Source organism: Protopterus annectens, chromosome 2.part0, assembly GCF_019279795.1.
Source record: "Protopterus annectens isolate FY-2018-M chromosome 2.part0, PAN1.0, whole genome shotgun sequence".
Taxonomy (NCBI): domain Eukaryota; kingdom Metazoa; phylum Chordata; order Ceratodontiformes; family Protopteridae; genus Protopterus; species Protopterus annectens.
In genome coordinates, this window is record NC_056728.1 from 721,530,278 (window position 1) to 721,556,358 (window position 26,081).

A 26,081-nucleotide genomic window follows, 5' to 3' on the forward strand; every position below is an offset into this window, starting at 1 on the left:
GGCTATTAAGCTTAAGTACTAATTTTATATTTATTCCTTTAGGTAAGATCTTATAATCTTTACTTGGTGAAGTAAACTTAATAATGATTGACAAAGCCCCCATTCTTTACTTCCTTCTTCGTTAATAAAACTAACAACCCATTAATAGGAGATGTGCCAACCTGGAATAAAGAGCAGCTGCAACATCTTCGATAAAAATGAGCGAAAGTATCTGTAATAAGGATTTACAAAATTCCACAGTAACTTGATTAAGTGCTAAGGCATTATCTCATTTTCTTTGTTTTATTGCATTCTGTTTATTTGTACATCAGAAACAATATATTTTTCAATTAATTCTCTTTAGCCATTTAGTTGTCTCATCATCACTGTTGTACTGAAAGTGGACATTATACATCTTCTGAAGGTACATTTTCACATAATGTTCAAGTTCAATTGCTTAAGTTTCTAAACCATCTTCATTTTTCTACATAAGAAAAAAGTTTCTCTGCCTATGTTTCCTGCACTGGACAGTTGGAGGCTTACTCACTTTATCATAGTTTCGAAATCTTTCCTTCCTGCATTGTTTTGCTTAGTTAGTCTCAGTCATTTTACTTTCATTTATAAGCTGTTAACAATAACAGAAACTATCTGTTTTGATTAATTGTCACATGGTATTCAAAATGCTGTCTTAAGACTTATCTATTTTATTTTATCTTTGTTGACCAGGTTAGTCCCATTAGGCCAGTGTCCTAGTTTCATGGGAGACCCAAGATGGTATTCATACTGACTAGGGGAAATATGGCTAGGGCACTGTAGAACTTCCCCTACTCTCTTTTTGTTGATAAATGCCATAGGATCCTTTACATCCGCCTTAGCTACCACCAACTTAGGCAGATGGAACCTTAGTTTAACATCTCATTTGAAGGTCAGCACACTCAGGAGTCTCAGTAGTTGAAAATTAATCCATGTTCCTGGTGTAGGAATAAATCTTTCAGTACCAAAGAAAATTATACTGTCTGATGAGCCACTGACACTAACCTGTCACCCAGATCATATCTTATATGTCTTAACTGTTATTATAAAGTAATTTCTTTATTAATTCTATACGTGTTTTATTCTACAAAAAAAATCACTGCTTTTATTATGGTTCATTTACTATTCAAAGATATAGGCTGATTACAATTTTCTTGCTAACATCTTATAATGGCTTGCTTTAAATAATCTACCATTTCTTGATCCTTCAATAACTGGGCAAAAATGTCCTATTATTATTATGGTTCTTTCACATGCATGATTACAGTGTATTGGTCATGTTCTAAAGAACATATTAGTAACCAATCTTCTGAGTTAGATATAATCTCCTTACCGTACACAGTACCAAATTTTACAGTTTTTGAAGCAAAAAGTGTGTTAAAAGGGATTTTTTTGGATTTTATTTTATTGATAAGCATGCCCCCTTGAATATTTTTCTTTGAGCTGAAAATCCTTGCCATGGCATCATGATAGACAAAACCCACAATGCCTTAATACATAAATTAATGTACAGTCCGCAGTCAGTTTTTCTTTATAACCACACCCACAAAATGACATCATTGTAGGTATTGAGCAATGCCTTATAAACAATTGCAAAGCATCATGGGTAATCAAAACTATCTTACCTCTTTATAGGAGTTGCTTCTTACTTACGTTATAGTTTCACTACTACATCATCCCACGTGTTACTCTTCACTGTAAGGCATACCTCTCAAGAGTACCTCAGTTCATTACAAGGAACATTCCACATTTTGAATCTTAAAAAAATCCATGTTCCTCATTGTTCCACAATGAAATAATCCATCATGCATTCAGTGTTAAGATTTTTCTTTCAGCTGATATCCATGGTAAATATTACTGAATCATGTTAATTCATGTAAAGAACTTTTTATAAGTATAAAGTAACACATTTTAATTATCCTGTGAGCTTCCTAGTAAGGTTGCCAGTAAACCCTACTGCTGTTGTACTCTTAAACTTGGTGACTGTTGAGTTGTCTGCCCCTACTATGAATCTGAGTTTGGACACTCCTGCCAGTCTCATCTCATCAGCACATTCTACTGAGTAATGAGAAATCAGCTGGGAAGGCCCACCTACTTAGTCTCTTAAACTTGAATTATCTTCTGTTTCCTCCCTTCCCACTTACTTAAAATGCACTTTATTTAGCTGCTTTTACTATATCTGTGATTCTTCCTTCTTTATTGCTTTATTTAGATTTTTGCTGCATATTCTTAAAGTGTTCATTTGTATTTAATCTGCTGCATTTATAACTGCTTGTTAGTAGCCTGATTACATTGTAGCTGTTATTCTAAGCCTCTCAGTTTTGATTTAAGCACTTGGGCTTCAAAATAATCAGTCATACATAAGGAAGGTTTGTGGTCTACACTCCTGGCAGGAGAGGTAGCTTACATCTTTCTAAAAGTGTCTTAGTTCCAGTTTAAGTGTTTGGGCTTAAGGCCATTTATTTTACATTAAGAAGGTTTGTGGTCTACACTCTTGTGGCAGAAGAGGATAGTCTATGTCCTTATGAGCTGGGAATTGCTGGTTGAAGGCTTATTGTGCCTGTTCTTCTAAAAGTGTTTTAGTTCTGGTTTAACTACTTGGACTCCAGTTATTCTACATTAAGAAGGTTTGTGGTCAATACTCTTGTGGGAAGAGAGGGAGAACTTCACCTTTCTGAGCTGGAAATTGCTGGTGAAGGCTTATTGTGCCTGTTAATCTAAGTGCCTTTCTTCTGATCTGTGGTCTACACTCTTGTGGCATTACTGTCTAGGCTGACTTTTTTATTTACTAGAGCATCTAGTTTGGTCATAGCTGAGCATTGTTCATCAAGATGCTTGTCTTATTGATTTGCTCAATATTTAAGTTTTCCTCACTCCTCCCAAGTAGAACAGTGGCCACGAATATGCACTTCTCAACTCTCTCTGTGGCCAGTCTGGTTAAGATGGGTATTCTGAGGCATTGTAGCAATTGCCTCATGTACACTGACAACCCTCTTATTCTTAATAAAAAAGAAAGTGTATGTGACAGGTGTAAATATACTTTAATGCTGGAGGCAAAACTCTCTCATACAACCAGTATTAATCCTGTAGAGGTTGTCAGTGATACTTGCACCCTGCCTCCTGCATGGGATAAAGACCCTACACATAAAACAACCTTCCTAAACCACTAAGACCTCCTGCACAGTACAGTCAAAGAAAGGGTCCTCAGCCATCATGTAAACACTCCATTAAAACACTAACCACAGCTACACATAGTAACACTATATCCAAAGCCTCCACTGCTAAGCCCTTATGACAAACCAGCACACAGCCAAATTTCATTGTCATTGGATATCCTATAGTGAGGCACACTGATGCCCTGCTCACCAGAATGAGTAAGAAGAAAGTCACAGTTAGCTGTCTTTCTGGGGCCATGATCTGTCAAGTCACACAGACACTCAGGCCATTGAACTACAGATACCAGAATGACTGTGCCATAGTCCACGTGGTTGTTAATGACCTTTGACATACCTTTCTTGACTATATGAAGTGAGACATGACTGAGCTCACTGATTATGTGTCTCAGGCAGATATGATCCTAGCATTGAGCAGTATACTACCTTTTCCAAGGATGATTCCATGTTATCAACAGAAAATGATTGATTTTAACAACTGGCTTAGCTTCTGGTATCAAACCGGGGGGGGGGGGGGCAACATTTGATGGCCTGGGAGGACATAGTTGACAGACCACACTGCTTTTCCAGAGATGGTCTGTACTTATCCCCTCTAGGCTTTTTGATATTGGCAAAGACCGTTTCCACCCCATAGTACCTTTTTAGGCAATGCCAACCTGATACACCTACCAACTTAACTGAACCTATGAAGGAATATCCGAAGGTGGCGCTGATCAGTGGTAGAAGTTTTAAGAAGAAACTCCACCCCTGCAACCCTTCCTTCCCTGGAGTGTGCAGACATCTGTGTAGTAATGGAAACATGGTTTAAAGTCACTGAGAGTAACCCAGCAATGCAAGGTTATAATGCCTTTCACACCTTTAAACCCACTACTGCACAGGAGGAAACTAAAGGTGGAGGAGTGTCAGTCTATATTAAGACTAATCTCACATCCAGACTGGTTAAAGTGTATGGCCCACTGGAACTCATACATATGCAACTCACCATAAACAGGATGGCATACCATATCCTTGCAACAAATAGGTCCTCCTCCATGTCACAGGAAACCCATATATCCTATCCATACCTATTTCAATGTACTAGAGTCTCTTACCATTCAACCCAGTGCAATATTCATGGGGGATCTCAACTGCCCCTCTATAGATTGGGAACCCTATACCACTTCTATAGCACAAGCCTAGTCCTTCCTAAACTTTGTTAATACCAACATCCTGGAACAGGTGGTCCAGTCTCCTTCCAGAGGTACAAATATCCTTGACCTTGTACTCATGGACATGAGGAGTCAGTGTTCTCACCCAATGTAATATCTTTGCTTGTCAGATCTGACCATAAGCCAGTAGTACTTCAAATAAAAATTAAATCAAGGGATCCAGAAAAAACAAAAACCTTTAGGAACTATTCCCAGGCTAACCTTTCTCTACTAAGAAACACCTTGTCTAAATTTCAAGCAGCCCTAAACCCAGTAAATACCATACAGTACACTGAGCTATTTACAAAATCTCAGTGCAGCCATATGGATAGCTGTATAGAGTGAACTGTGCCCACGCTTAATAAAAATAAGGCAAACTCAAAAGACAAGCCATCCTGGTGGAGTCACAATATCAATTGGTTAAACACCAAAAGAAAAAAATCTTGGCCAAGCATAGGAGAGACAAAGACACACATTAAAATCACCCTGATCAATCTAAACAGGCAGCTAAGAGGATTAATTAATGCTAAAAAAGGCAAAATTTGAAGAAAAAAATATATTCTTAGGCAAGGAACAACCACAAAGCTTTCTACAGCTATGTCCATAATCTCGGAAAAAATATACAACAATGTGCAGAACTTATTGTAACTGGCATCACCCACTGTGAACCAGAGGCCATTGCCAACCTTTTGGCTGAAGTTTCAGCTTAAATTTCTCTTCTCACTCCATCGCGTGATAGTCCAAAGAAAATAACACATAACATGACCCCCCCCAACCATTAATAGGGAAGAGGTCATGAATGCACTTTCCAAGGCCAAAAATGCTGCATTGATGGGCCCCTCTAATAACCCAGGATGTTTAATAAATAGCATAAAACATGACATCCCTGGTCCACTTGAATCACTTTTCAACTGGAGCCTTCACTCAGGTTTTGTGCCCAAGGAATGGAAAATGGCTACAGTCATTCCCCTGCACAAAGAAGGCCTGCCACTGATCCGGGTAACTATGGGCCCGTAAGTTATACCAGCCTCATATATAAGGCCATGGAAAGAATCATCATGGACATGATAAATAAGGACATAGGTAACCCATAAACTCTGGACCCATCACAGTTTGGCTTTGTTAAAGGAAGCTTGTGCCTATTAAATCTGGTGGACTTTTTTGAGCGGGTCACCAAAGCACTGGATGAAGGTAAGACTGTACACACAGATTACCTTGACCTGGCCAAGGCTTTTGATACAATACCCCACTCAGACATTATAGACAAACTCATTAATTTAGGTATAAACCCTTTTATCACCTACTGGATAGTCAGCTGGCTCACTGATAGGACCCAGGAGGTCAAAATGGGTGAGGCCACCTCCACCAAGAGGCCAGTCACTAGTGGACTCCCCCAGAGCTCAGAACTGGCCCCACTCCTTTATGGGATCTATTTCTCTGAAATGGAAGCAAATGTTGAAGGTTTATGGCTGACTTAAGTTTGCAAATGATTGCAAGCAGGGGGTTATCATCAACTCCCCTGCAGACACTACCATTCTTCAAGATGTTCTATCTCTGAGTGACAAATGGTGCTAAAGCTATGGTCTTAAAGTCAATGCTAAGAAATGCATAATTGTACCCTTTAGGAAGTCAACCTTCCTAGCTAATTACCATGTTGATAATACACCCCTAAGAGTTGATTCAGTGGTCAGGGTTCTAAGTATGCAGCTTTACCTTTGACCACTACATGGCCACAGTGCTGAGAAAATCCTTTTATGTTGCACAATGTATAAGTAAAGGCAAGGCCATGTCCAAAGAGGTCATTATCTCAATGTACTCCACCATTATCAGACCAATCATAGAATATAATGCTCTCTTTGGTATGTACCTGATCAGACATTTGCAGCAACAAGAGCGACCTCAAAGGTTCCTTACAAAAAGAATACAAAGCATAAAAAAGCTGCCTTATCCAGAGTATCTTAAAGCCCTTTCTGTCTATTCAGTCTCCTATAGATTGCTGAGGGGTGTCCTATGCCTGGCTTGCAAGGGATCTGCAAACCCTCCCCTTATGAATCTCATACATATTCCTAAGTAAATGAGTACCATAAATACAAGGTCTAGGGACCTGAATTTTGTCTGTGACTTAAACAGAACATGGAAGAGAGGCTGAACTACAAGTACAACTTTGAAAACTGCAATAAACAAGCTGGGCAAACAGATTACACATATTGTGAGACAAGGTCAAGAAAAATTTGAAGAAAATTTATAGAAAGATATTGAGCATAATTGGAAATCTTTTTAATAGATACATACGATGTGGAAGGAGTAAAGACATACAAATTGATAAACTGTGTTGCAGATTCTAAAATTTATTCTCAGACACAATAGATTATAAATATATTTACAAAATCTTATGCAAAACAGTTTGGCTCCACAAAGGGGTGATAAGTTGTCTTAGTGATATCCGAGGTAACTCCAGATACTGGAATCAAATTAGATTATATTGAAAAAGAGCTGCACAAACTGGATCCAATCAAAGCACAGGGTGGAGACGGAATTAGTAACTGACCTGAGAACACTTCAGCAAGAACTTACATTACCATTATATCTATTATTCACAAGGTCATATAAATATGTGGAGATTCCTCAAAATTGGAGATAAGTGCTTATTAAACCTGTCTTTAAGGGAAAAGGGAGTAGGACAAACACGGAGTCATATAGACCCTTAAGTCTACTTTCATGCTGTGGAAAATAATGGAGAAGGTAATATTGGAGAAGTTATTGTCAGAATTGGCTATGTTGGGACTTGAAACCATATATCAGCATGCATATGTTGAAAATAGAGCTATTACCACCTGTAACATGATGTTCTATAACAGTATAATAACAGCTATGAATGAAAAATTGTGCTGTGATGTAATTTATATAAATTTAACTTTAGCATTTGACAGGGTCATACACAAAACACTGATCAATACATTTGTGCAACTAGGTATTGATGTACTCTTGTTAAGATGGATAGCTGCATGGATTACAAATAGGACATGGCAAGTATCTTACAGCAACTGGACAGGTGAAATCTTTGGTTGCAGTCAAGATGTATCACAGGGTCTGTCCTAGGCCCTTCTTTGTTTAGACTGTATCTTTCATACCTAACGTTTCAGCTGAGGTGTTCCACAGTCTATATGCAGACAACCTGAAATTGGGTAAACTGATTACATGTGTTACAGATAAGGCATGTCTGCAAAATAAATTGACTAAATTGAACATTTGGGCACAGGAGAATAATATGCTGATAAATACATCAGAAACTAAGCATATGAGATTTGGAAGACATAGATCAAAAGGTGAATATTTAATACAGCACACAGTGATTGAAACTGTAGACTCATTTAAGGACTTGAGTATATGGGTAGATTCAGCTATGGGTTTTTGTAATCATATCAACCAATTGGCTAATGATAGTTATAGAACAACAGGTTGTATAAAAAGATTTATAAAGTGTAGGAAATCAGAAATGATGAAGTCATTGTTTATTAGTTACGTTAGATACAAACTTGAGTATGAAATAACAGTTTGGGAACCCTATATGAAAACAAGCATGAGTAAACTGGAAAGAGTACAGCAGAAATATACCAAGAGCATCCATGGATGTGAAAATTTAAGTTATTATGAAAGACTAAAATATCTGAACTTATACAGTGTCTCTTACAGATATTTAAGAGGAGATCTTATTCAGGTATAAAAGAAATTTAGACAACTACCATTGGATATGTTTGGGGTTATCAAAAAGCACTAGAGAATCATCAGACAACATATGTTGAAGATTCTGTATGAATGAGAAGTGTACTAACTGGTTCTCTGATAGAGCAGCTAATGCATGGAACAGACTACCAAATTACATTAAAGCAAGTACTAGTTTAGATCAGCCTGGACACTTATTATGGGAACAATTGTTTTGGTATATTGGCAAGCTAGAAGGGCATTAATGCCCATGCTTGAAATATTTGTATGTATGTATGCTGGCGAGATAGATATGTCTCAGAGATTGCCCCTCCTATGGAACAGGGTTCTCATCCATGTGAAGCTGAGTTTGTCTGTTACCCAGTTTAAGCACAACTGCATTTAGTTCCCTGTGTAGCTGTACTGTATCTCTATTGTACCCAGAACTACCCTAGACATACTCCTAATCTATGTACCCCTAATTTCTCCCTAACAGTTCTCCTGATACTACCGCTTGACTTACTTGGTCCCCGCCCACTTAAGACTTGCAGACTACTGCCTCTGGTGCCTTTAACACAGTGCTAACCTAAACTATAGTAAAGAAAACAAAAAAGGGAAAACAAAGTGTATGTTTTATTTTTACAACCTTAATGTAACATTCTAGCGGGTTGTGTGCACTCGATCAGGCCAGCGCTAGGTTCACCTCTATCTCCTTCTTCTAAACCCCCACTTTCTTCCACTCTCCCTGCCCTCCCTTACCAGACATTCTAAATAAAGAAAATAAACCTAAAAATTAATCTATTACACAGCTAATTAACTTACCTGATAATCCTTGATTGGGGATTTAAGCCTCGTTCCGTTAGCCCATGCTACACACAGGCTCACTTTCTGCCCCACCTTCCCCCCAAATCCTACCCACCACCAGTGCATCTAAATTTGTCCTAGACTATACCCACAATTCTACACCAACCAGGGCAAAACTCCAAAATCCACCTCCCACACAGAGCACCCTCCCTTTCTCCCATCACACATCTAGCCTGACACAGTCATGCTATTACCTAACTTGCTTACACTTCTTACCTGCATTCTTCTTGCTCACTTAACATCATACCAATAAACACAGTTTCACTGCACCCTCACATCAATTTCCTTCCAACACCCTCTCTATAACTACACTTCCTCAGCCCCCAAAAAACACATCGCAATACTCCCACTCAAATTCCAAATACCCACAACATTTAGACAAATAATACCCCTAAAATATGACAGTCTCCTTACTATCTATACTAAACTAATATGGGCTTCTCTCTATAAATTAACCCTCAGGGGTGACATCCACCCAAACCCTGGCCCCAACTCCTCAAACCCCACCACAACCTCCCTTCAAAATAATCTCCCCTTCTTTCTAATCACTGTCAACAAAAAAAAAATCTGACCTCCTTATCTTGTGCCTAAACATTAGGAGCATATGTAATAAACCCAAGACCTACATGCCACCATAAAACTATACTCCCCTGATATCCACATCCTAACAGAAACCTGGCTCAAGCCTCACATCAAAAGTGAAGAAATACTCCCCTCCAGCTATAGCATCTTTCGCGCATATAGACTATCCAAGAAAGGGGGCGGTGTAGCTGTTATGTTTAAACACCACCTCAACATTCAAACTCTCAGCAACTCAGCCCCCAGATTGGGAATGAAGAAATCTTATATGGCAACCTCAGACTAAACCCAAATACAACCATCAACATCATTGGCTGCTACTTCCCCCAGGCCAAAATATTCCTCTCCTAGAAAACCTCCTGAATTGGGCCAGTCATTCTTTACCCCAAGAAACCATCATCCTCAGTGACTTTAACATTAGCTGGCTATCCTACAGTAATTACCACCCAGCCATACATCTAACTCTATATTGTTTCTCTCAACTAACATGATCACCCACCCATGTAAATAAAACCCCAAACAATCATACCATCCTCGACAAGGTCAAATGCCAAATAAAAACAGATAAAGCCCTTTACTATCAGTCCACCCTAAACTCCTCCAATCAGAACCCTAAACAATTTTGGTCCACAATAATCTCCATACTCCACCCAGGTAAAATGGGCACCCCCCCCCCCCACCTACCATCCCCTCCTCTTCCAGCAGTATAGCTCACTCTTTCAACAAATAACAACACCCCTCATCTACTACCCCCACTCCCAACCCCAATTCTCCACCCCACTCTTGCACCCTCTCCACAGTATCCACTTCCTATATAAAAAGACTTCTGACAAAACTTAATCCCACAAAACCCGCAGCTGACAACCTTCCCTCAAAATATCTAAAAATGGCAGCCGACACCCTAGTCTATCCAATTTCCATATTAATTAACCACTCCATATCAGAAAGCTATGTACCTCCTCTGTGGAAAATTTCACACATCATTCCCCTACACAAAGGAGGCTCCTCCACTGACCTTTCCAATTACCGCCCCATCGCCATCATTACCCCACTCTCCAAGATCCTTGAGAAATGTATTAACCCTCAGGTATTAAACTACCTCCTAGCTAATAATCTCCCCTCCAAATCCAAACATGCCTTCAGACCATATCACAGCACTACCACCACCTTGCTGTCTTTCACCAACACAATCCTTCATCATAAAAACAACGACTTGTTCTCCACCGCTATATTTCTGCACCTATCAAAGGCTTTTGACATGGTATCACACAAAATTCTTCTCTCTGTCCTCACTGATCTCTCCTCTTCCCACTCTGCCACCAACTGGTTCCATAGCTGTCTCTCTGGCCAGAAGCAATCAGTTGTTTGGGAAGATCAGCTATCCCCTCATCTTCCCGTAACTCTAGGTGTCCCCCAAGACTCAATCCTTGGCCCCCTACTATTTTCCCTATTCGCCAACAACCTACATACCTTCACCAAACATGCTTCTCTCATACAATATGCTGATAGCTCCACCCTCATCCCCTGTGCCCCCAATTTACCAGAACTTCAAAAGATCAAACAAGAGTCATTCACATCTGTAGAAAGCTGGCTATCCAATGCCCAACTTCTACTTAGTCCCAGCAAGACCAAACTCCTTATCTTCCAACCATCCAAATCTAACTAGACTTCGTTCACTTCAACATTCTTGCCAAAGACAACACCATCATCTCCCCATCTGAACATACAAAACCTTTTGGTGTGGAGATTGACAACAATCTCAAATTTAACTTCCACATATCTCTTACCATAAAAAAGTATGCAAAAAAACTTGGGGCGCTATATAGAAACAAACAATATCTAACCAAGGCAGCCAGAACATCTATTGCCAATTCCCAACTAATCTCCACCTTACTCTATGCCTCTTCTATACTCACCAACTTTAGACAGTCTGACCTAAACAGGCTTGAAGCCTGCTACAATAAAATTGCAAAATTTGCAATAGGCACATCCAATCCAGCCACCACTGTAACACACTTAGGGAACTTGACTGGCTGGAACTCCCACAACTTCATCACCCAAATCAACTCTCATTTGCCCAGAAACTAGTAAACCGCCCTCATAAGATCCCATCTCTTCAAAACCTACTCCAACCCTACTGCTCCTCTAGACCCCTATGCTCCAACATCAAAAATCTATTTCTTACCACTAAACCCCAAAACCTAGCAGGAGTAGCTCTATTCTCCTGTGCCATATCCAAACTGTGGAGCAACCCCCCCCCCCAATAACCAGGTTACCATCCAACGGTCAATTCAAAACTGCACTCAGATCTTACTGGCTCTGTCCTTGCTCCAATCCTGATTAACAAAACTCCTATCCAAATAGTACAGTTTTTTTTTTTTTTTATCTGCCACTGAACATGCTTTTCAGCTTAATTCTTAGGTTTCTTTATGTCTCTTGAATCTGTTACAAGAGCCTGTTGCTCGGTATTTTATTGTATGCGTTGTTCCTTACTATGGATCTATTTACTCTGTTTCATTGTATGTCATGTTTCATTACTGTGAACTCATTTACTCTTGTATGTTTTACTTATTTGTACTTGTGGTGCTTTTCTCCCCGGGCGTCAGCTGAAAAAGGACCTGTGTACAGTCAGAATTTCCCGTAAACAAATGTAAATAAATAAATAAATAAATAAATAAATAACCTAGACAAATGGATGGGGAATAGGAAATTTACACCAGGCCTGGCACCTATGTCCTTCATAGACAGAAGTATTTTATAAATGCCTGTCCCTCAGTTTCCTAATTGGATACAGGACATCATTATTTTTTCAGGAACACTTGGCTGGGCTTAGAAAGGCCCTTTGGGTCGTTAGCCTAGTGACAGTCTATGACTATGACTCTATGAATAACGTGTTCCACATGTTGCACATTTGTTACACATTATGAGAGGCAGTGTTTCACATTTTGGAGATGGAAGGTTGAGAGCTATGATGTAAGGTGTTCCACAGGAACTAACAGACAACTTGACATTCCAGGAAGTAAGAAGCTATGACTGACGTATTTATTATGGAAATGCAGCCACCTATTCATTAAGTTAAGTAGTGAAGTATTGTAGGTTTAGTGTTTCTTGATGACATATCACCGATTTTCAGCTCTGATGAAAAACAAAATCAAGGGGTCGTCCTTATCTTCAAAATGAAATGCAAAAAAACACACTTTTAGCTTTAAACATTGTATAACTTTTTTAAGGAGGTTATATCCAAACCAAAAGGCTTGTTATTTACACTTGCTTCAGAACATGACTAATACAATTTAAGGAGTACTACATGAAGACTTTAAAAATTTGCAGTATAAGTCTAGATGCAAAGAATTAGAGGCATTAATATAGTTAGGGCTGATATATATGAATGTCTCTTGCTATAAGGAGCACAAACAAAGAATATTGTTTTCTAGTGGTTTAAAGGGATGAGACATACTGACAGACAATTGAATTTAATAATTTTTTATTCCATTTTAATAATTGTTGGTCTTTGAAAGGGACCCTGAATGTTATTATTGATATTAGGAAATGGAGTTAATGCATGTAGGTATGTAAAAGGGTAAGTACAAAGAGTGACAATAGTCAGTCCTGCAGGCTTTGCTGCAGCCAGTGAAAACTAGATTGGATGAGCTATGAGGTATTATTACTGCAGGCAGAGGTGTAAAGTGTGAAACAGTTCATGACAGTAACAAGGAAACTGCAAGCTGGGGAAGAAAAGGAGTGGTGAGTTGTCAATAGAAGTATTTACTTAGGGGTGACATTATTAAAGCAAATGTTACAGAGTTAGTTGTAATATATACACATAACAGGGAAACCAAAATTCACAGCTATGTAATTATATTTGAATACTGATGTAGCTAAAATAATGCCTATCTGCTGTAGCACAGAAGTACATGGCCAAGACAGACTAACTGTACGGTGCTTTAAGAAGATGCATAGGTCAGATGTTGCACTGCAGTGGCTTCTCTGCAAATTCAGTAGGTACAAAGTCTTCATCGTGCCAATATACTGTCTCTTTATTATGCTGTGTAATAGAATATAAACTGACCAAACCTAGTTTTGTTCCTCTCCATCTTCACATTTTTGTCTCTCAAACTTATAGTCTGTGTATTTATTTCTGATGTAATTTAAGCCATCATATTGTACCTTTTTATGTGGCCCAACTAATGGTTATTGTTCACATACTATAGATTAATGTCAACATTTTGGAATGCCATCTTATGTTGAATCACCAAGGGGTCTTATAACTTTTTGTCCAAACCAGTATTATAATCAAACTTATTCTAGCAGCTTTTTGTACTCAACTATTGTCTCTGAACATTCTTGAAAATGGTTTCCACATGTCAAGACAGCAAAGTCAGATTGTAAGTATATACAACAGATCCTGGAAAGTATATGTTGTGTATGTCTAGTAGTGTGTGTGTAATTGTTTTATTTCTGAGACAGACTTCAAAAAGTATATTGTCATTATTTTGTAACTTGTTTTTTTTTTTAATAATAGGCTTCAGGCTAAGAAAGCAAGTCTAACTAAACTGAATATAAAATTTGAAATATCCTACCTTTATTTCTAAAATTATTGAGTTAGTCCCAGATTCATAAAGCAAGTATAGAATAATTCTACTGTTCACACAAAGGCAGTGAAAATGGAATGAAAGCTCTAGCACTTTCCATGCTTTTGTGTCACTCAAATGCACGTATGTGGTAAAGGCTGTTAGGGTGCCCATTATAATTATATATTTTCACCAAAAATCTGTAAAGTACCTTAATGCTGTTAGGGTGATCATTATAATTCTATTATCTTCACAACTGATTCTCCAAAGTACCTTTATCAAATATTTTATTTCTTCTGTAACTGTTATTTTACTATGTATGTTCTGAACCTTAAATATCCAGTGATAAAGCTGAAATATTTACTTACCTGCTGATATTGTTTTGGTAAACAAGCTTACTTCTAAAAAGAAACAAGTAAAAACTATATGCTTCATTCTTTGGTTTTTACCTCTTAAAGATGACAATTCTGATATAATATCATTTGTATCTTAAAGCTGTGTCCTGTGGTATTCCGGTAGTCCCACCAAATGCAGGTGCGGAAGGTGCTGACTTCACATATGGCAGTAAAGTAATATACAGGTAAGCTGTAGCTGAAACCTTATACTGAATTATTTAAATGGCATAAAATTAGTTAGCAGCGAATGTACCACAAACATTAACAAGAAAAATAGTCTGTCATACTCGTTTTATTGTTATTGGAATAGTATTCCATACTTATTTTATTTCTGTTGGAACATGCCAAATGCTTCATGATATAATGGCAAAACTGTAGACCAGATGACCAGGAGACTCTGAAATTTGCATTTCCTGTTTTATATCAAAATGATGAGTGAGTAAACAACTCATAAATCATTGAACAGTAACTTTTTTTTTTTATTTCATTTGATCTAACAATTACTAATTGCACAATAAATATAAGCAGGTAAATAAACAGCTGGAACTATATGTCTGTGGGAAAAAAAAAGAAAAAATAAAAACAGAAAGAGAAAAAGAATGTGGAAAGAGAAGACAAAAAATTACTTGAAAATATTGCAATGCGCAGAATACTAACTCCTGTCTGAGAACACAAGAGAAGTAATTTAGAAATATAAAATGATGAGGCTAGTGGCACTAAAAGACCTCTTGACTTAATTTGTCAGTCCAGCTATCTACAAATATAGAATTAAACCTGCACTGCATCTGCCCAAGTATGTGATTTTTTTGGCTTATTCCTAGATGATATTCTGACGCTTTGCCATATTACCACTGTAGCATATGCACTAGATGGTATTCTGTTACCCTATCACTGTGACATGCACATTAACTGCTGCAGAAGCATTGGATAAACTTCCCTGTAGAAATCAGTGTGTGCAAAGAATGGTTTGAGAGCAAGCTCAATTGCCATGTTGTAGGCATTCAGAGGAGATTTGGCTTGGTCATGGATAAATATGATTGCTTAGTCTTGAGCTCTTCTGCTAAGAAATGGTAAACATGAAGAACAGAGAATGCTTGCAGATGAAAATTATGTTGATGAACAGCAGTGTCTCTCAGAAACAAAACGCAGTATTCAGTGCAGAATGAAAAGTGGATTTATTCAAATGCTGCTTAAAATGCAAAAGAATTCTAATATCATAAAGACAAGAGTAGTAGAATCTTTACTATTTGGTTAGAACAAGGAGATGCTGAAATATGAAGGCATGAGTTGAATACATAAAATCTATCACACATGAGCACTTGTACTGAATAAATTTATTTATTTATATTTGTTCACCATCAAGGTCTAACTGAGGAAAGGCTTATTTTCAGCAGTAGTCCCAGGGTAAAAAGTCCACAGTAGTGTCTTAGTTCTGGTTTAAGTGCTTGGGCTTCAGGCCAGTTATTTTACATAATGAAGATTTGTGGTCTACACTCTTGTGAGAGGAGAGGGTAGCCTCCACCCTTCTGAGTTGGGAATTACTGCTGAAGGCTTATTGTTGCTGTTATTCTAAGTGTTTTTGTTGTGATTTAAGCACTTGGGTTCCAAACCAGTTATTTTACATTAAGAAGGTTTGTGATATAAACTCTTGTGGCACGGGAGGATAGCCTACAACCTTCTGAGCTGAGAGTGGCTGGTTGAAGGCTTATTGTGTCTGTAAATCTGAAAGTATCTTAGTTCTGGTTTAAACACTTGGGCTCCAAACCAGTCATTTTACATTAGGAATGTTTGTAATCTACACTGTTGTGGGAGGAGAGGGTAGGCTCCACTCTTCTGAGCTGGGAATTCTTGGTGAAGGCTTATTGTGCCTGTTATTGTAATTGTCTTTATTCTGGTTTAAGCACTTGGGTTCCAACCCAGTTATTTTGTATTAGAAAAGTTTGTGGTCTACACTATTGTGTACCACTCTGAGCTGGGAATTGCTGGTGAAGGCTTATTGTTCCTCTTATTGTAAGTGTCTTTGTTCTGATCTGTGGCCCACACTCTTGTGGCATTACTGTCAAGACACATTTTTTTTTTTACCAGAGCACCTAGTTTGTTCATAGCTGAGTGCTGCTTATCAAGTTGCATGTCTTATTGACTTGTTCAATAATTAAGTTTTCCTCACTCTTCTCTAGTAGATCTGTAGCCATGGAAATGCAGTCCCTGACTCTGTCTGTGGCCATTCTGGTTGAGATCAGTATTCTGAGGCATTGTAGCAATTGCCTCATGTGCACTGACAACCCTCTTATTCTAAAAAAACACAGATAGTGTATGCAAGAGATGTAAACATACTTTAATGCTAGAGACAAAACTCTCTTGTAAAACCAAAACAAATCCTATAGAGGCTGGCAGTGATACTTGCACACCTTTTACACAGGTTAAAGACCCTGCGCATAAAACTACTTATACTGAGGCATTTAGTGGTAACCTTCCTAAACACTAAGACCTCCTGCACAGTACAATCAAAGAAAGGGTCCTCAGACATCACATAAACACTCAGTTAAAACACCACCCACAGATACACATATAACATTGTACCCAATGCCTCCATTTCGATGCCTTTAAGGCAAATTGGCAAACAGCGACATTTTGTGATCATTGGTGATTCTGTAGTGAGGCAAACTGATGTTCCCATCACCAGACTGAGTAAAAAGAGAGGTCACAGTTAGCTGCCTTTCCAGGGCTAGGATCCTTCAAGTCACACAGCCACTCAAGTCATTGAACTACAGGTACCAGTATGACTCTGTAATTATCCATACGGGTGTTAATGACCTGAGATGTACCTCCCTCGACTATATAAAGTGAGACATGATTGAGATGACTGTTTATTTGCCTCAGGCAGGTATGCGCCTAGCACTAAGCAGCATACTACCTTCTCCAAGGACAATACCATGTTATCAACAGAAAATGATTGATTTTAACAGTTGGCTTAGCTTCAGGTGTCAGTCCCGGAAGGTACAATATTTGATAGCCTGGGAGGACATGGTTGACAGACCATGCTGCTTTGCCTGGAATGGTCTGCACTTATCCCTTCTAGGCATTTGCTTATTGGCAAAGACCTTTTCAAACCACATAGTGCCTTTTTAGGCCATGCCAAACTGATAAACCACTGAACCTATGAAGGCATATCTAAAGGTGATACTGCTCAATGCTAGATGTCTTAACAAGAAGCTCCACTCGCTACAAGCCTTCATCTCCTTGGAGAGTGTAGACATCTGTGTAGTAACACAGACATGGTTAAAAGTCACTGAGAGTACCCCAGCAATGCAAGGTTATAATACTTTTCACAACTTTAGACCAGCTACTGCATAGGAGGGAACTAAAGGTGGAGTGGTGTCAGTCTACATTAAGACTAATCTCACATCCGGACTAGTTAAAGTGCATGAGCCACTGGAACGCATACATATGCAACTCATCATAAACAGGGTGCCATACCATATCCTTGCAACCTATAGGTCCCCCTCCATGTTTCAGGAAATCCATACTACTTCTCTCAATGTACCAGGGTCCCTCAACATTCAACTCAATACAATATTCATGGGGGACCTCAACTACCCCTCTATAAACTGGGAATCCTACACCACTTCTTATGCACAATCCCAGCGATTCCTAAGTTTTGTTAATGTCAACAACCTGGAACAGTTGGTCCATTCTCCTACCAGGGATACAAACATCCATGACCTTGTACTCACAAACATGGGGGGGTCAGTGCTCTTCACCCAGTGTAATATTTTCACTCATCCGATCTGACCACAAGGCAGTATTACTTGAAATAAAATTAAATCCGGGGAGCCAGTAAAACCAAAAACCTTTAAGATCTATTCCCAGGTTAACCTCTGTCTATTATGCAACACCTTGTTTAAATTCCAAGCACCCCCAGTCCCAGTAAACATCATAGAATATACTGAGCTATTTACAAAATCTCTGTACATCCATATTGATAACTGTATAAATCAAGCTGTGTGCACTCCTATTAAGTATTAGACAAACTCAAAAGACAAGCCATCCTGGTGGAATCACACTATCAATTGGTTATACAATAAACGAAAAAAAATATTGGCCAAGCAGCAGAGGAACAAAGCTATAGATACCAAAATCCCCCTGACCAGTATAAACAGGCAGCTAAGAGGGGTAATTAATACTGCAAAGGTTAAATTTAAAAAGTAGCTTCTCAGGCAAAGCACAACCACAAATCTTTTTACAGCTATATCTATAACTCCAGAGGAAATACACAACAATGCTCAGAAGTTACTGTAAATGGCATCACCAACACTGAACCCAAGGCCATTGCCAACCTTTTGGCTAACAGTTTCATCTCAAATTTCTCCACCCACTCCCCTCATGATAGCCCAAAGGAAATATCACATAACACAACCCCCCCCCAACCATTACTAGAGAACAGATCATTAATGCACTTTCCAAGGCCAAAAATACTGCATTGTGGGGATGCAATAAAATCTCAGGATGTTTAATAAATAGCATGAAACAAGACCTCACTGGTCCACTTGAAGCACTTTTCAACTGGAGCCTTCAATCAGATTTTGTGCCCAAAGAATGGAAGATGGCAACAGTCATTCCCCTGCACAAAGGAGGTCCAACCACTGATCAGGGTAACTACAGGCCCATAGGTGTTACCAGTCTCATATGTAAGGCCATGGAAAGAATCATCATGGACATGATAAATGCGGACATATTTAACCTGTAAATTCTGGACCCATCACTGTTTGCCTTTTTAAAGAAATGTCATGTCTATTAAATCTAGTGGATTTTTTTGACAGGGTCACCAAAGCATGAAGGTAAGACTGTGCAGACAGCTTACCTCAACCTGGCCAAGGCTTTTGATACAATACCCCACTCAAGCATTATAAACTTGCTCACTAATTTAGGTATAAACCCTTTATTAACCACTGGGTAGCCAACTGGCTCACTGATAGGACCCAGGAGGTCAAAACAGGTGAGGCCACATCCACCAAGATGCCAGTCACTAGCAGAGTCTCCCAGGGCTCGTTGCAGGCCTGCTCCTTTTTGGCATCTGTTTCTCAGAAAACGGAAACAAATGCTGAAGGTTTATGACTACGTTTGCAGATGATTGCAAGCTGGGGGGTATCATCAACTTGCCTGTAGACACATGCATTCTTCAAGAAGGTTTATCTCTGACTAATAAATGGTGCCAAAGACATGGTCTTAAACTCAATGCTAAGAAATGCATAATTGTAACCTTTGGAAACTCAACCATCTTGGCTAGTTTCCATGTTGATAATACACCGCTAAGAGTCGACCTAGTGGTCAGAGATCTGGGTACGCACATAGACAGTAGCCTTATCTTCGACCACCGCATTGTCACATTGTTGAGGAAATCCTTTTATGTTGTACAGCTTATAAGTAAGGGTATGGCATCTCAGTCCAGAGAGGTCATTAACCACTGTACTCCGCCCTTATCAGAACAGTCATAGAGTACAATGCTCACTTTGGTATGTACCTGACTAGGCATATGCAGCAGCTACGACAACCTTATAGGTTCCTTGCAAAAAGAATAGAAGGCATAACAAACCTGCCTTATGTAGAGTGCCTTTAAAGTTCTTTTCCTCTACTTAGTCTCCTATAAATTGCTGAGGGGTGATCTATGCCTGGCTTACAAGGTATTTGCAAACCCCACACTTATGAATCTCCTACATATTTGTAAGTCAAAAAGTACCAGAAATACAATGTCTAGAGACCCTGAATTTTGTCTGTGACTTAAGTAGAACATGCTGGAGAGACAGATATGTGTCTGAGAGACTGTCCATCCTATGCAACAGGCTTCCTATCGATGTGAAGCTGAGTTCATCTGTTACCCCGTTTAAGCACAACCTATACAAATGGATGGCGAATAGGAAATTTACACTGAGCCTGGCACCCATGCCCCTTATGGACAGAGGTAGGTATAAATGCCTGGCCCTGAATATCCTATTTGGTTACAGGACATCATTATTCTTTTGGGAAAACTTGGCTAGGCTTGGAGACGCCCCTTGGGTTGTTAGCCTAGTAACAGTCTATGAGTCTATGAAGCACATTATTACAGGCAGATTTAACTTATGAATAACATTTTGCAAATAATTCTGGAGTATGTGGAGATAGATGAACTTGTATGGTGTTTTGGAGAAAAAAGAATTATACTGGCAGTTGAAATTAAATGCATTCAGAAAACCAGGATTAAGTATTATTGTTCTATTTACAATCAGTAAAGGTTTTTTAGGGAATTTTTTGAGGAAATATTTTACTACTAAAAATATACTAATTAATAATAAAAAATATGTGTAGATGTATATAAATGCATATGTATTTAGTTAATTTAACCTCAGTTCTGCTTTGATTAGATTTATTGCATCATACCAGAGATTTAAACAGTAAATTCAAAACATGCATTTTTTCATGTGGCTATTGCCATGTAGTATTGGTATAATTCCCCCATTTACCATACTGGTGGATGCCCATGTACACTCATGCACACACCTGCACACTTTTATACATTACCAGCTTACTTCATCCACTGTTTTTTTTATATTTTTGTATGTTTTTTCTACTAGTTTTCATTATATAAACATGTTTTGGGGCTGAAAATATGAAAACTGTCATGACAGTTTTTTTTTTTTGTTTGTTTTTTTTTTTTGCAAAGCACTGCTATTTTTTCTGAGCTGTTAATTACTTAGTTTTTTTATGCACACTAATATACATGGATGGACATTTACTAGATTATATTATTAGATGAATTTTTATATTTATAGTGTTGTAGTTAGATTATGTTTATGGTTAGACAGCTGTGTATTTTTCTTGATTTTAGTTCTTGTCACAGACCTAATGAAGGCTTTATTGCATTAGGTAGATTATCTATATTATATCTGACATGGCTTAGTGGTAAATCACTTTGGCTATGGTGTGCAGGGTCCTGAGTTCGGGCCTTGCAGAGGCTGTTTAGATGTTGGGAGGGTGGCTTAATGGTTAAGGTGTTTGCCTTACAAACACAAGGTGCAGGGTTTGAGTCTCACAAGGGATAATTGGCTAGGCTTAAAATGGCTCGCAAGGGCAGTTAGTTTAGTACTTAACTATGAAGGTGAAAGTGATTTTAGTTAAAAGTATTTTTATGATTATTTTATGCTTTTCTTAATACCTGATTTTGGAATATGGGTTGCAAATAGATAGGTAGTATTCTCCTTAACTAGGATTATTTTGATCTAATCAGTAGTAGTGTGTGGGGGTGGGTACTTGCTGTTCTTAAATGCACTTTTATGGTCCTATGTATATTGTTTGCCATGAATAGACTTGTTTAAAATTAAACAATACATATATTTTCCACGCCTACTTCTAAGTATATAAAAGCTGATATTTTTAACATTGTTTAAATATTTCTAATTTTCTGTTACTAAGGATCACTTATCTGTGAGAAACAAAGGCTCATTGCTTTGAAACACTACCTGGGTTTCATGATTTTTTGGAATTTATTGTAACCGAGCTCATCAATGACATTTTAAGACCACTAGGTTCTTGTTTTTTTGTAATATATGGATTTGACAACCCAACAGTAATAACAGTGACTTTCAATTGTGCAACATTTTGACTTTTCTGTTGAGCTATTACTGCCTATATTATTCTAGATTATGAACACATGAAAAGCTCCCATATCTGGATGAGCATGGCTTATTGATTAAGAATTGATTCCAAATATTGGGGCATTATATCAGATATGCCAGTATGATATACAGTCAGAAACAGTGCAACTGATAATCCAGGTTTTCTGTGCTATTATTTCTGCCTTTCTATGCAAGCTTAATTAGAGGAAGAATGGTTTGTTACTAAATTATCGGTCAGTATGGCCTACATGTGGAAAAGATCCACCTCACCAGGTGTCTAAACACAAAAGGGCATAGCTTGGAAGATTTTAAAAGACAATTCATTTTCTATGACATGTGTGGTAGTAGGTTTCCTGAGACTGCTGCTCCTTAAATTGAATGCTGAATCTTTTTGTGTGTGTGTGTGTGTGTGTGTGTGTGTGTGTGTGTGTGTGTGTGTGTGTGTGTGTGTGTGTGTGTGTGTGTGTGTGTGTGTGTTTAGCATAGTAGCCACTATTTCATTAAGTTTGTATCACACATGGTGGTTTTGAGAAAATGGAAAATGAAGTCAGAGTGTGGGCGAATACAAAGAAATGGAAACTAGATCTAGAAGATGAAATGCTCACAAACAGAGATATCAGAGGCTATTTTCTTCAAGACTTGTAGAATTAGAACAGAGAACATTTTAAACCACTGCTGCAGAAATATGCAATTGAGTGGAGTACATGAGGCTGGAAGACTGAGAAGAGCAGATGCTAGTCTTCCACATGCTTTGTAGTTTCATAAATTTAGAAGAAAATTTTAAATACTGGAAGAAGCTAGAAGGAAAAAAATAATGTTATAAGTTGAAAAATAAATTAAACCCATATCCACCTTTTCTAGAATGTTCTGCCACACAAGAATGGCATGCAGTGACTTAGAAGTGAGCTGAGAGGAGGTGGGTTTGGGGTCTAGCCTTGGATTCTGTAACCCCCATGTCTGACTGCCTGTAATATGATGGGAGTGACGGCTTTTTTCCTTTAACCTGTAGAAACACATCAGTTTCTTTCAGTCCTGTTTATACCAGTAAGGAGCACAGATTCAGTAAGTGACTAATAAAACACCAATAAGTAGAAGAAAGATTTGCAATAGGGCACACCTGTGTCCAAGATAAGAATGAGAGGAGGCTCTTCATAAATTTTATCAAACTGTGGACAGGGATGAAGGTTGACCCAGAGATGGAGATGTTTTGACAGGACTTAAAGAAGAACTGGATAGAAATCAATGGAAGAAGCAAGATAATTAGCTAAAGTAGTAAGAACTGGAAAAGAAATGAAAGAAAGAGAGAGAGAGATGGATGGAAGGAGATGCAGGAGTGTGAAAGGCAACATTCCCTTTTCTTGGGGCAACAGGGATCAGAAAATCAGGTTAGAGTGGCTATAAGTCAGGACAAAAGTGATCAAATGGATAGAACTAGGAATAAAAGAGAGAGTAATGTTAAAACATACACCATTAGCAATAATCCTTTCATAAGGAGTTAAGAATAGCAAGACAAAGTCAGCAGATATAGGATGAAACCAAATGGAGTATGATAGAGCACAAGTATAGAGTCATGATATAAATGATAATGGGAATTATAGGAATACAGAACTGATAGAGGAGAGGCTAAAATTAAATGTAGGGAGGGGGTAAGAGTATTAAGAAAATGGTAATGCAAGACATAGGAAATGTAGGAGAACAGGTAGCCATGAGACGATGTTGAACAATAACTGCAAGAAATGCAAAAATACATGCATGAAAGGTTACCAGAGGAAGAGCTAGGGAAATCAGAACAATACATAAGGGATAAAGGAGATACGAGACAAACAACAACTACAGAAACAGAAGTGAAAAGAAAAATATGAATGCTGTGGACATGCAAAGGGAAAGCCAGAAGGATCCAGGTATGGAGATTCAAGGAAAGAGATTATGCAGATCAAAACAATAAGATGGAAGTTAGACTTAACAGAAAAGCATCAGGAAACAGGGAAAGCACTAACCAGTTTTTATGAGCAACTGTATAGCTCCTGAAAGGGAGTGGAGGATGGAAATATGGCTGAAAGTGGGAAAGACTAAAGAAGAAAGGGGAAGGAGGAATGAAGATAGAAAGGAGGCATAGATAAGCAGAGAGAGAGAGATTGTATACTTGAAAGGGGATTATATGCAGTCCCAAAAAAATCTATGTTAGTGGAGGAAATTGTCAGAGGAGTTAGCAGGGATGCATACAGCAGGTACCAGGGGATGCTGGGATGACACAGATTCTTTCAAGGTTGAAGGTTTCACTGCTACTTTAAGAAGGAGCAAATATGTCAGAGTCAGAGGTATTTAGGCCAATATCATTAATTAGTTTTGATGTGAAAATGCTGACCAAAATCCTGGCAAGTAGGTTAAATATGATCTTAATAGGGCGCATCCAGAGAGGGAATTTGGGAGTATCCAAAGCAGAAAGGTGATAGATAACTGGTGGCTTTTGATAACAGTCATGAAGACGTATGAGAGGGAAAAGAAACAGGGACTGTGTACTGCTGTTTGGCACTGACAATATATTTATTTGACTCAGAAGAGAGGCAATATTTTCTAAAAACTTTAGAGGAGGTAGGGATAGGGTCCATGTTCACAGGATGAATGGTGGTAATGTATAGAGAGCTGAAAGTGTCATTACTAACAAATAGACTATTTACAAAAGAGATGAAGATGCAGAACTGTGCCATGCATGAGGTCTGTTCATACTGATAAAGAGTACCGGTGAGGAGAGCTAAGATACAGCTGAAGGAGATAAAGGTGGGAAGGATTCTTTTTTGCAGACAATGGCATATTGATGCTAAAAACATGCAGAAGGCAATGAAAATAGTAACGGGTCTTTCTGAGAAATTCAGAAGGGAAGCTGGTATTCAATGTAGCTTTAAAAAAACAGTCAAGATGGACTCAGTGGAAGAAACTATGTGAAAGGAGAACAGGAGTGTACAGATTAGAAGAATGTCAGACTTCAAAAAGTTTAAGAAGATAAACTAAAAGAAGCTAAAGAAGGTGGTGGAAAGAGGCCAAGTGAGATTGGGGCTGGGGGAGGCAAGTATGATAATAGCATGTTGAATTAACGTAATAAAAATTAGCTGTTTTTCTGAGGGTAGGGCACATACTGAGGCACATACCTTTGTCATCAACAAAATCCAGAGTATGCAACAGATTCACAGAAGAAAGATGGAACCAGAAGAAGTATGGCAAAAGGTACAAGGGTAAGGGGAAAAGAAAGGGTGGAATGTCTCCAGCTAAAAGATATGCCATGAAATGCAACATGCATAAATGGCTTAGAGGGAGAAAAGAAAAGGAAACGGAGTGGGTCAGGCTGGCAGGGAGAACAGGTGGAAAGAATAGGAGAAGAGAGGAAAAGATAAGTAAGCAGATAAAGAAAGGAATCAGCAGGGGCCATAAACTGAGACAGCACTGGAAAAGGAAATTTGGGCAGGGAGAAATGAGCAAAAGAGGACTGAGATTGAGAAAAGGAACTGTTAAAAAGCAAAGCAATTTGGAAACTGGAATAGGTTTGAGAGAATGACAGGAAGAGAACAGAGAAGGAGGAAAGAGGTAGAACAGGGAGGAGCAAGAGAAGGTGACAGAATGGGTTGGAGTAGGAGAAAAGATGGAGATGAATAAGCACTGAAATGAGGAAAAAAGGAGATTAGGAAAAAGAAACAGAAAAGAAAGAGTAAAGAAATGAAGGGGGGAGGAAAGGGAAGCATGATCTCTAGAGCTATATCCATGAAGGAAGATGTTTGAGACATACAAATCTAAAGGGGAAGGGAGAGAAGAAAAACTGGAGCACGGGTGACTATGAAGAGGGGATGAGCAAATTAGTAAGGCAAAAGCTACTCCAACAAATAGGGTACAGCAGTGGTTCAGAATACTGCACGGCGGTTCTAAGCAGGAAAGATGTTATGCAAAGCAAAGGAAAACA

The 26,081-nt window shown here is 38.5% G+C and overlaps 1 protein-coding gene across 3 annotated transcripts in view; it reads left to right on the plus strand.

Annotated features, from left to right (window-relative positions):
- Positions 1 to 26,081, plus strand: part of SVEP1 (sushi, von Willebrand factor type A, EGF and pentraxin domain containing 1) — a 2,252,988-nt gene that overhangs the window by 1,506,981 nt on the left and 719,926 nt on the right. For all 3 annotated transcript variants that reach the window (XM_044061036.1, XM_044061037.1, XM_044061038.1), the window contains exon 34: positions 14,584 to 14,668. In XM_044061036.1, the coding sequence (XP_043916971.1) occupies positions 14,584 to 14,668 (85 nt within the window). The remainder of the gene's footprint in view (positions 1 to 14,583; positions 14,669 to 26,081) is intronic.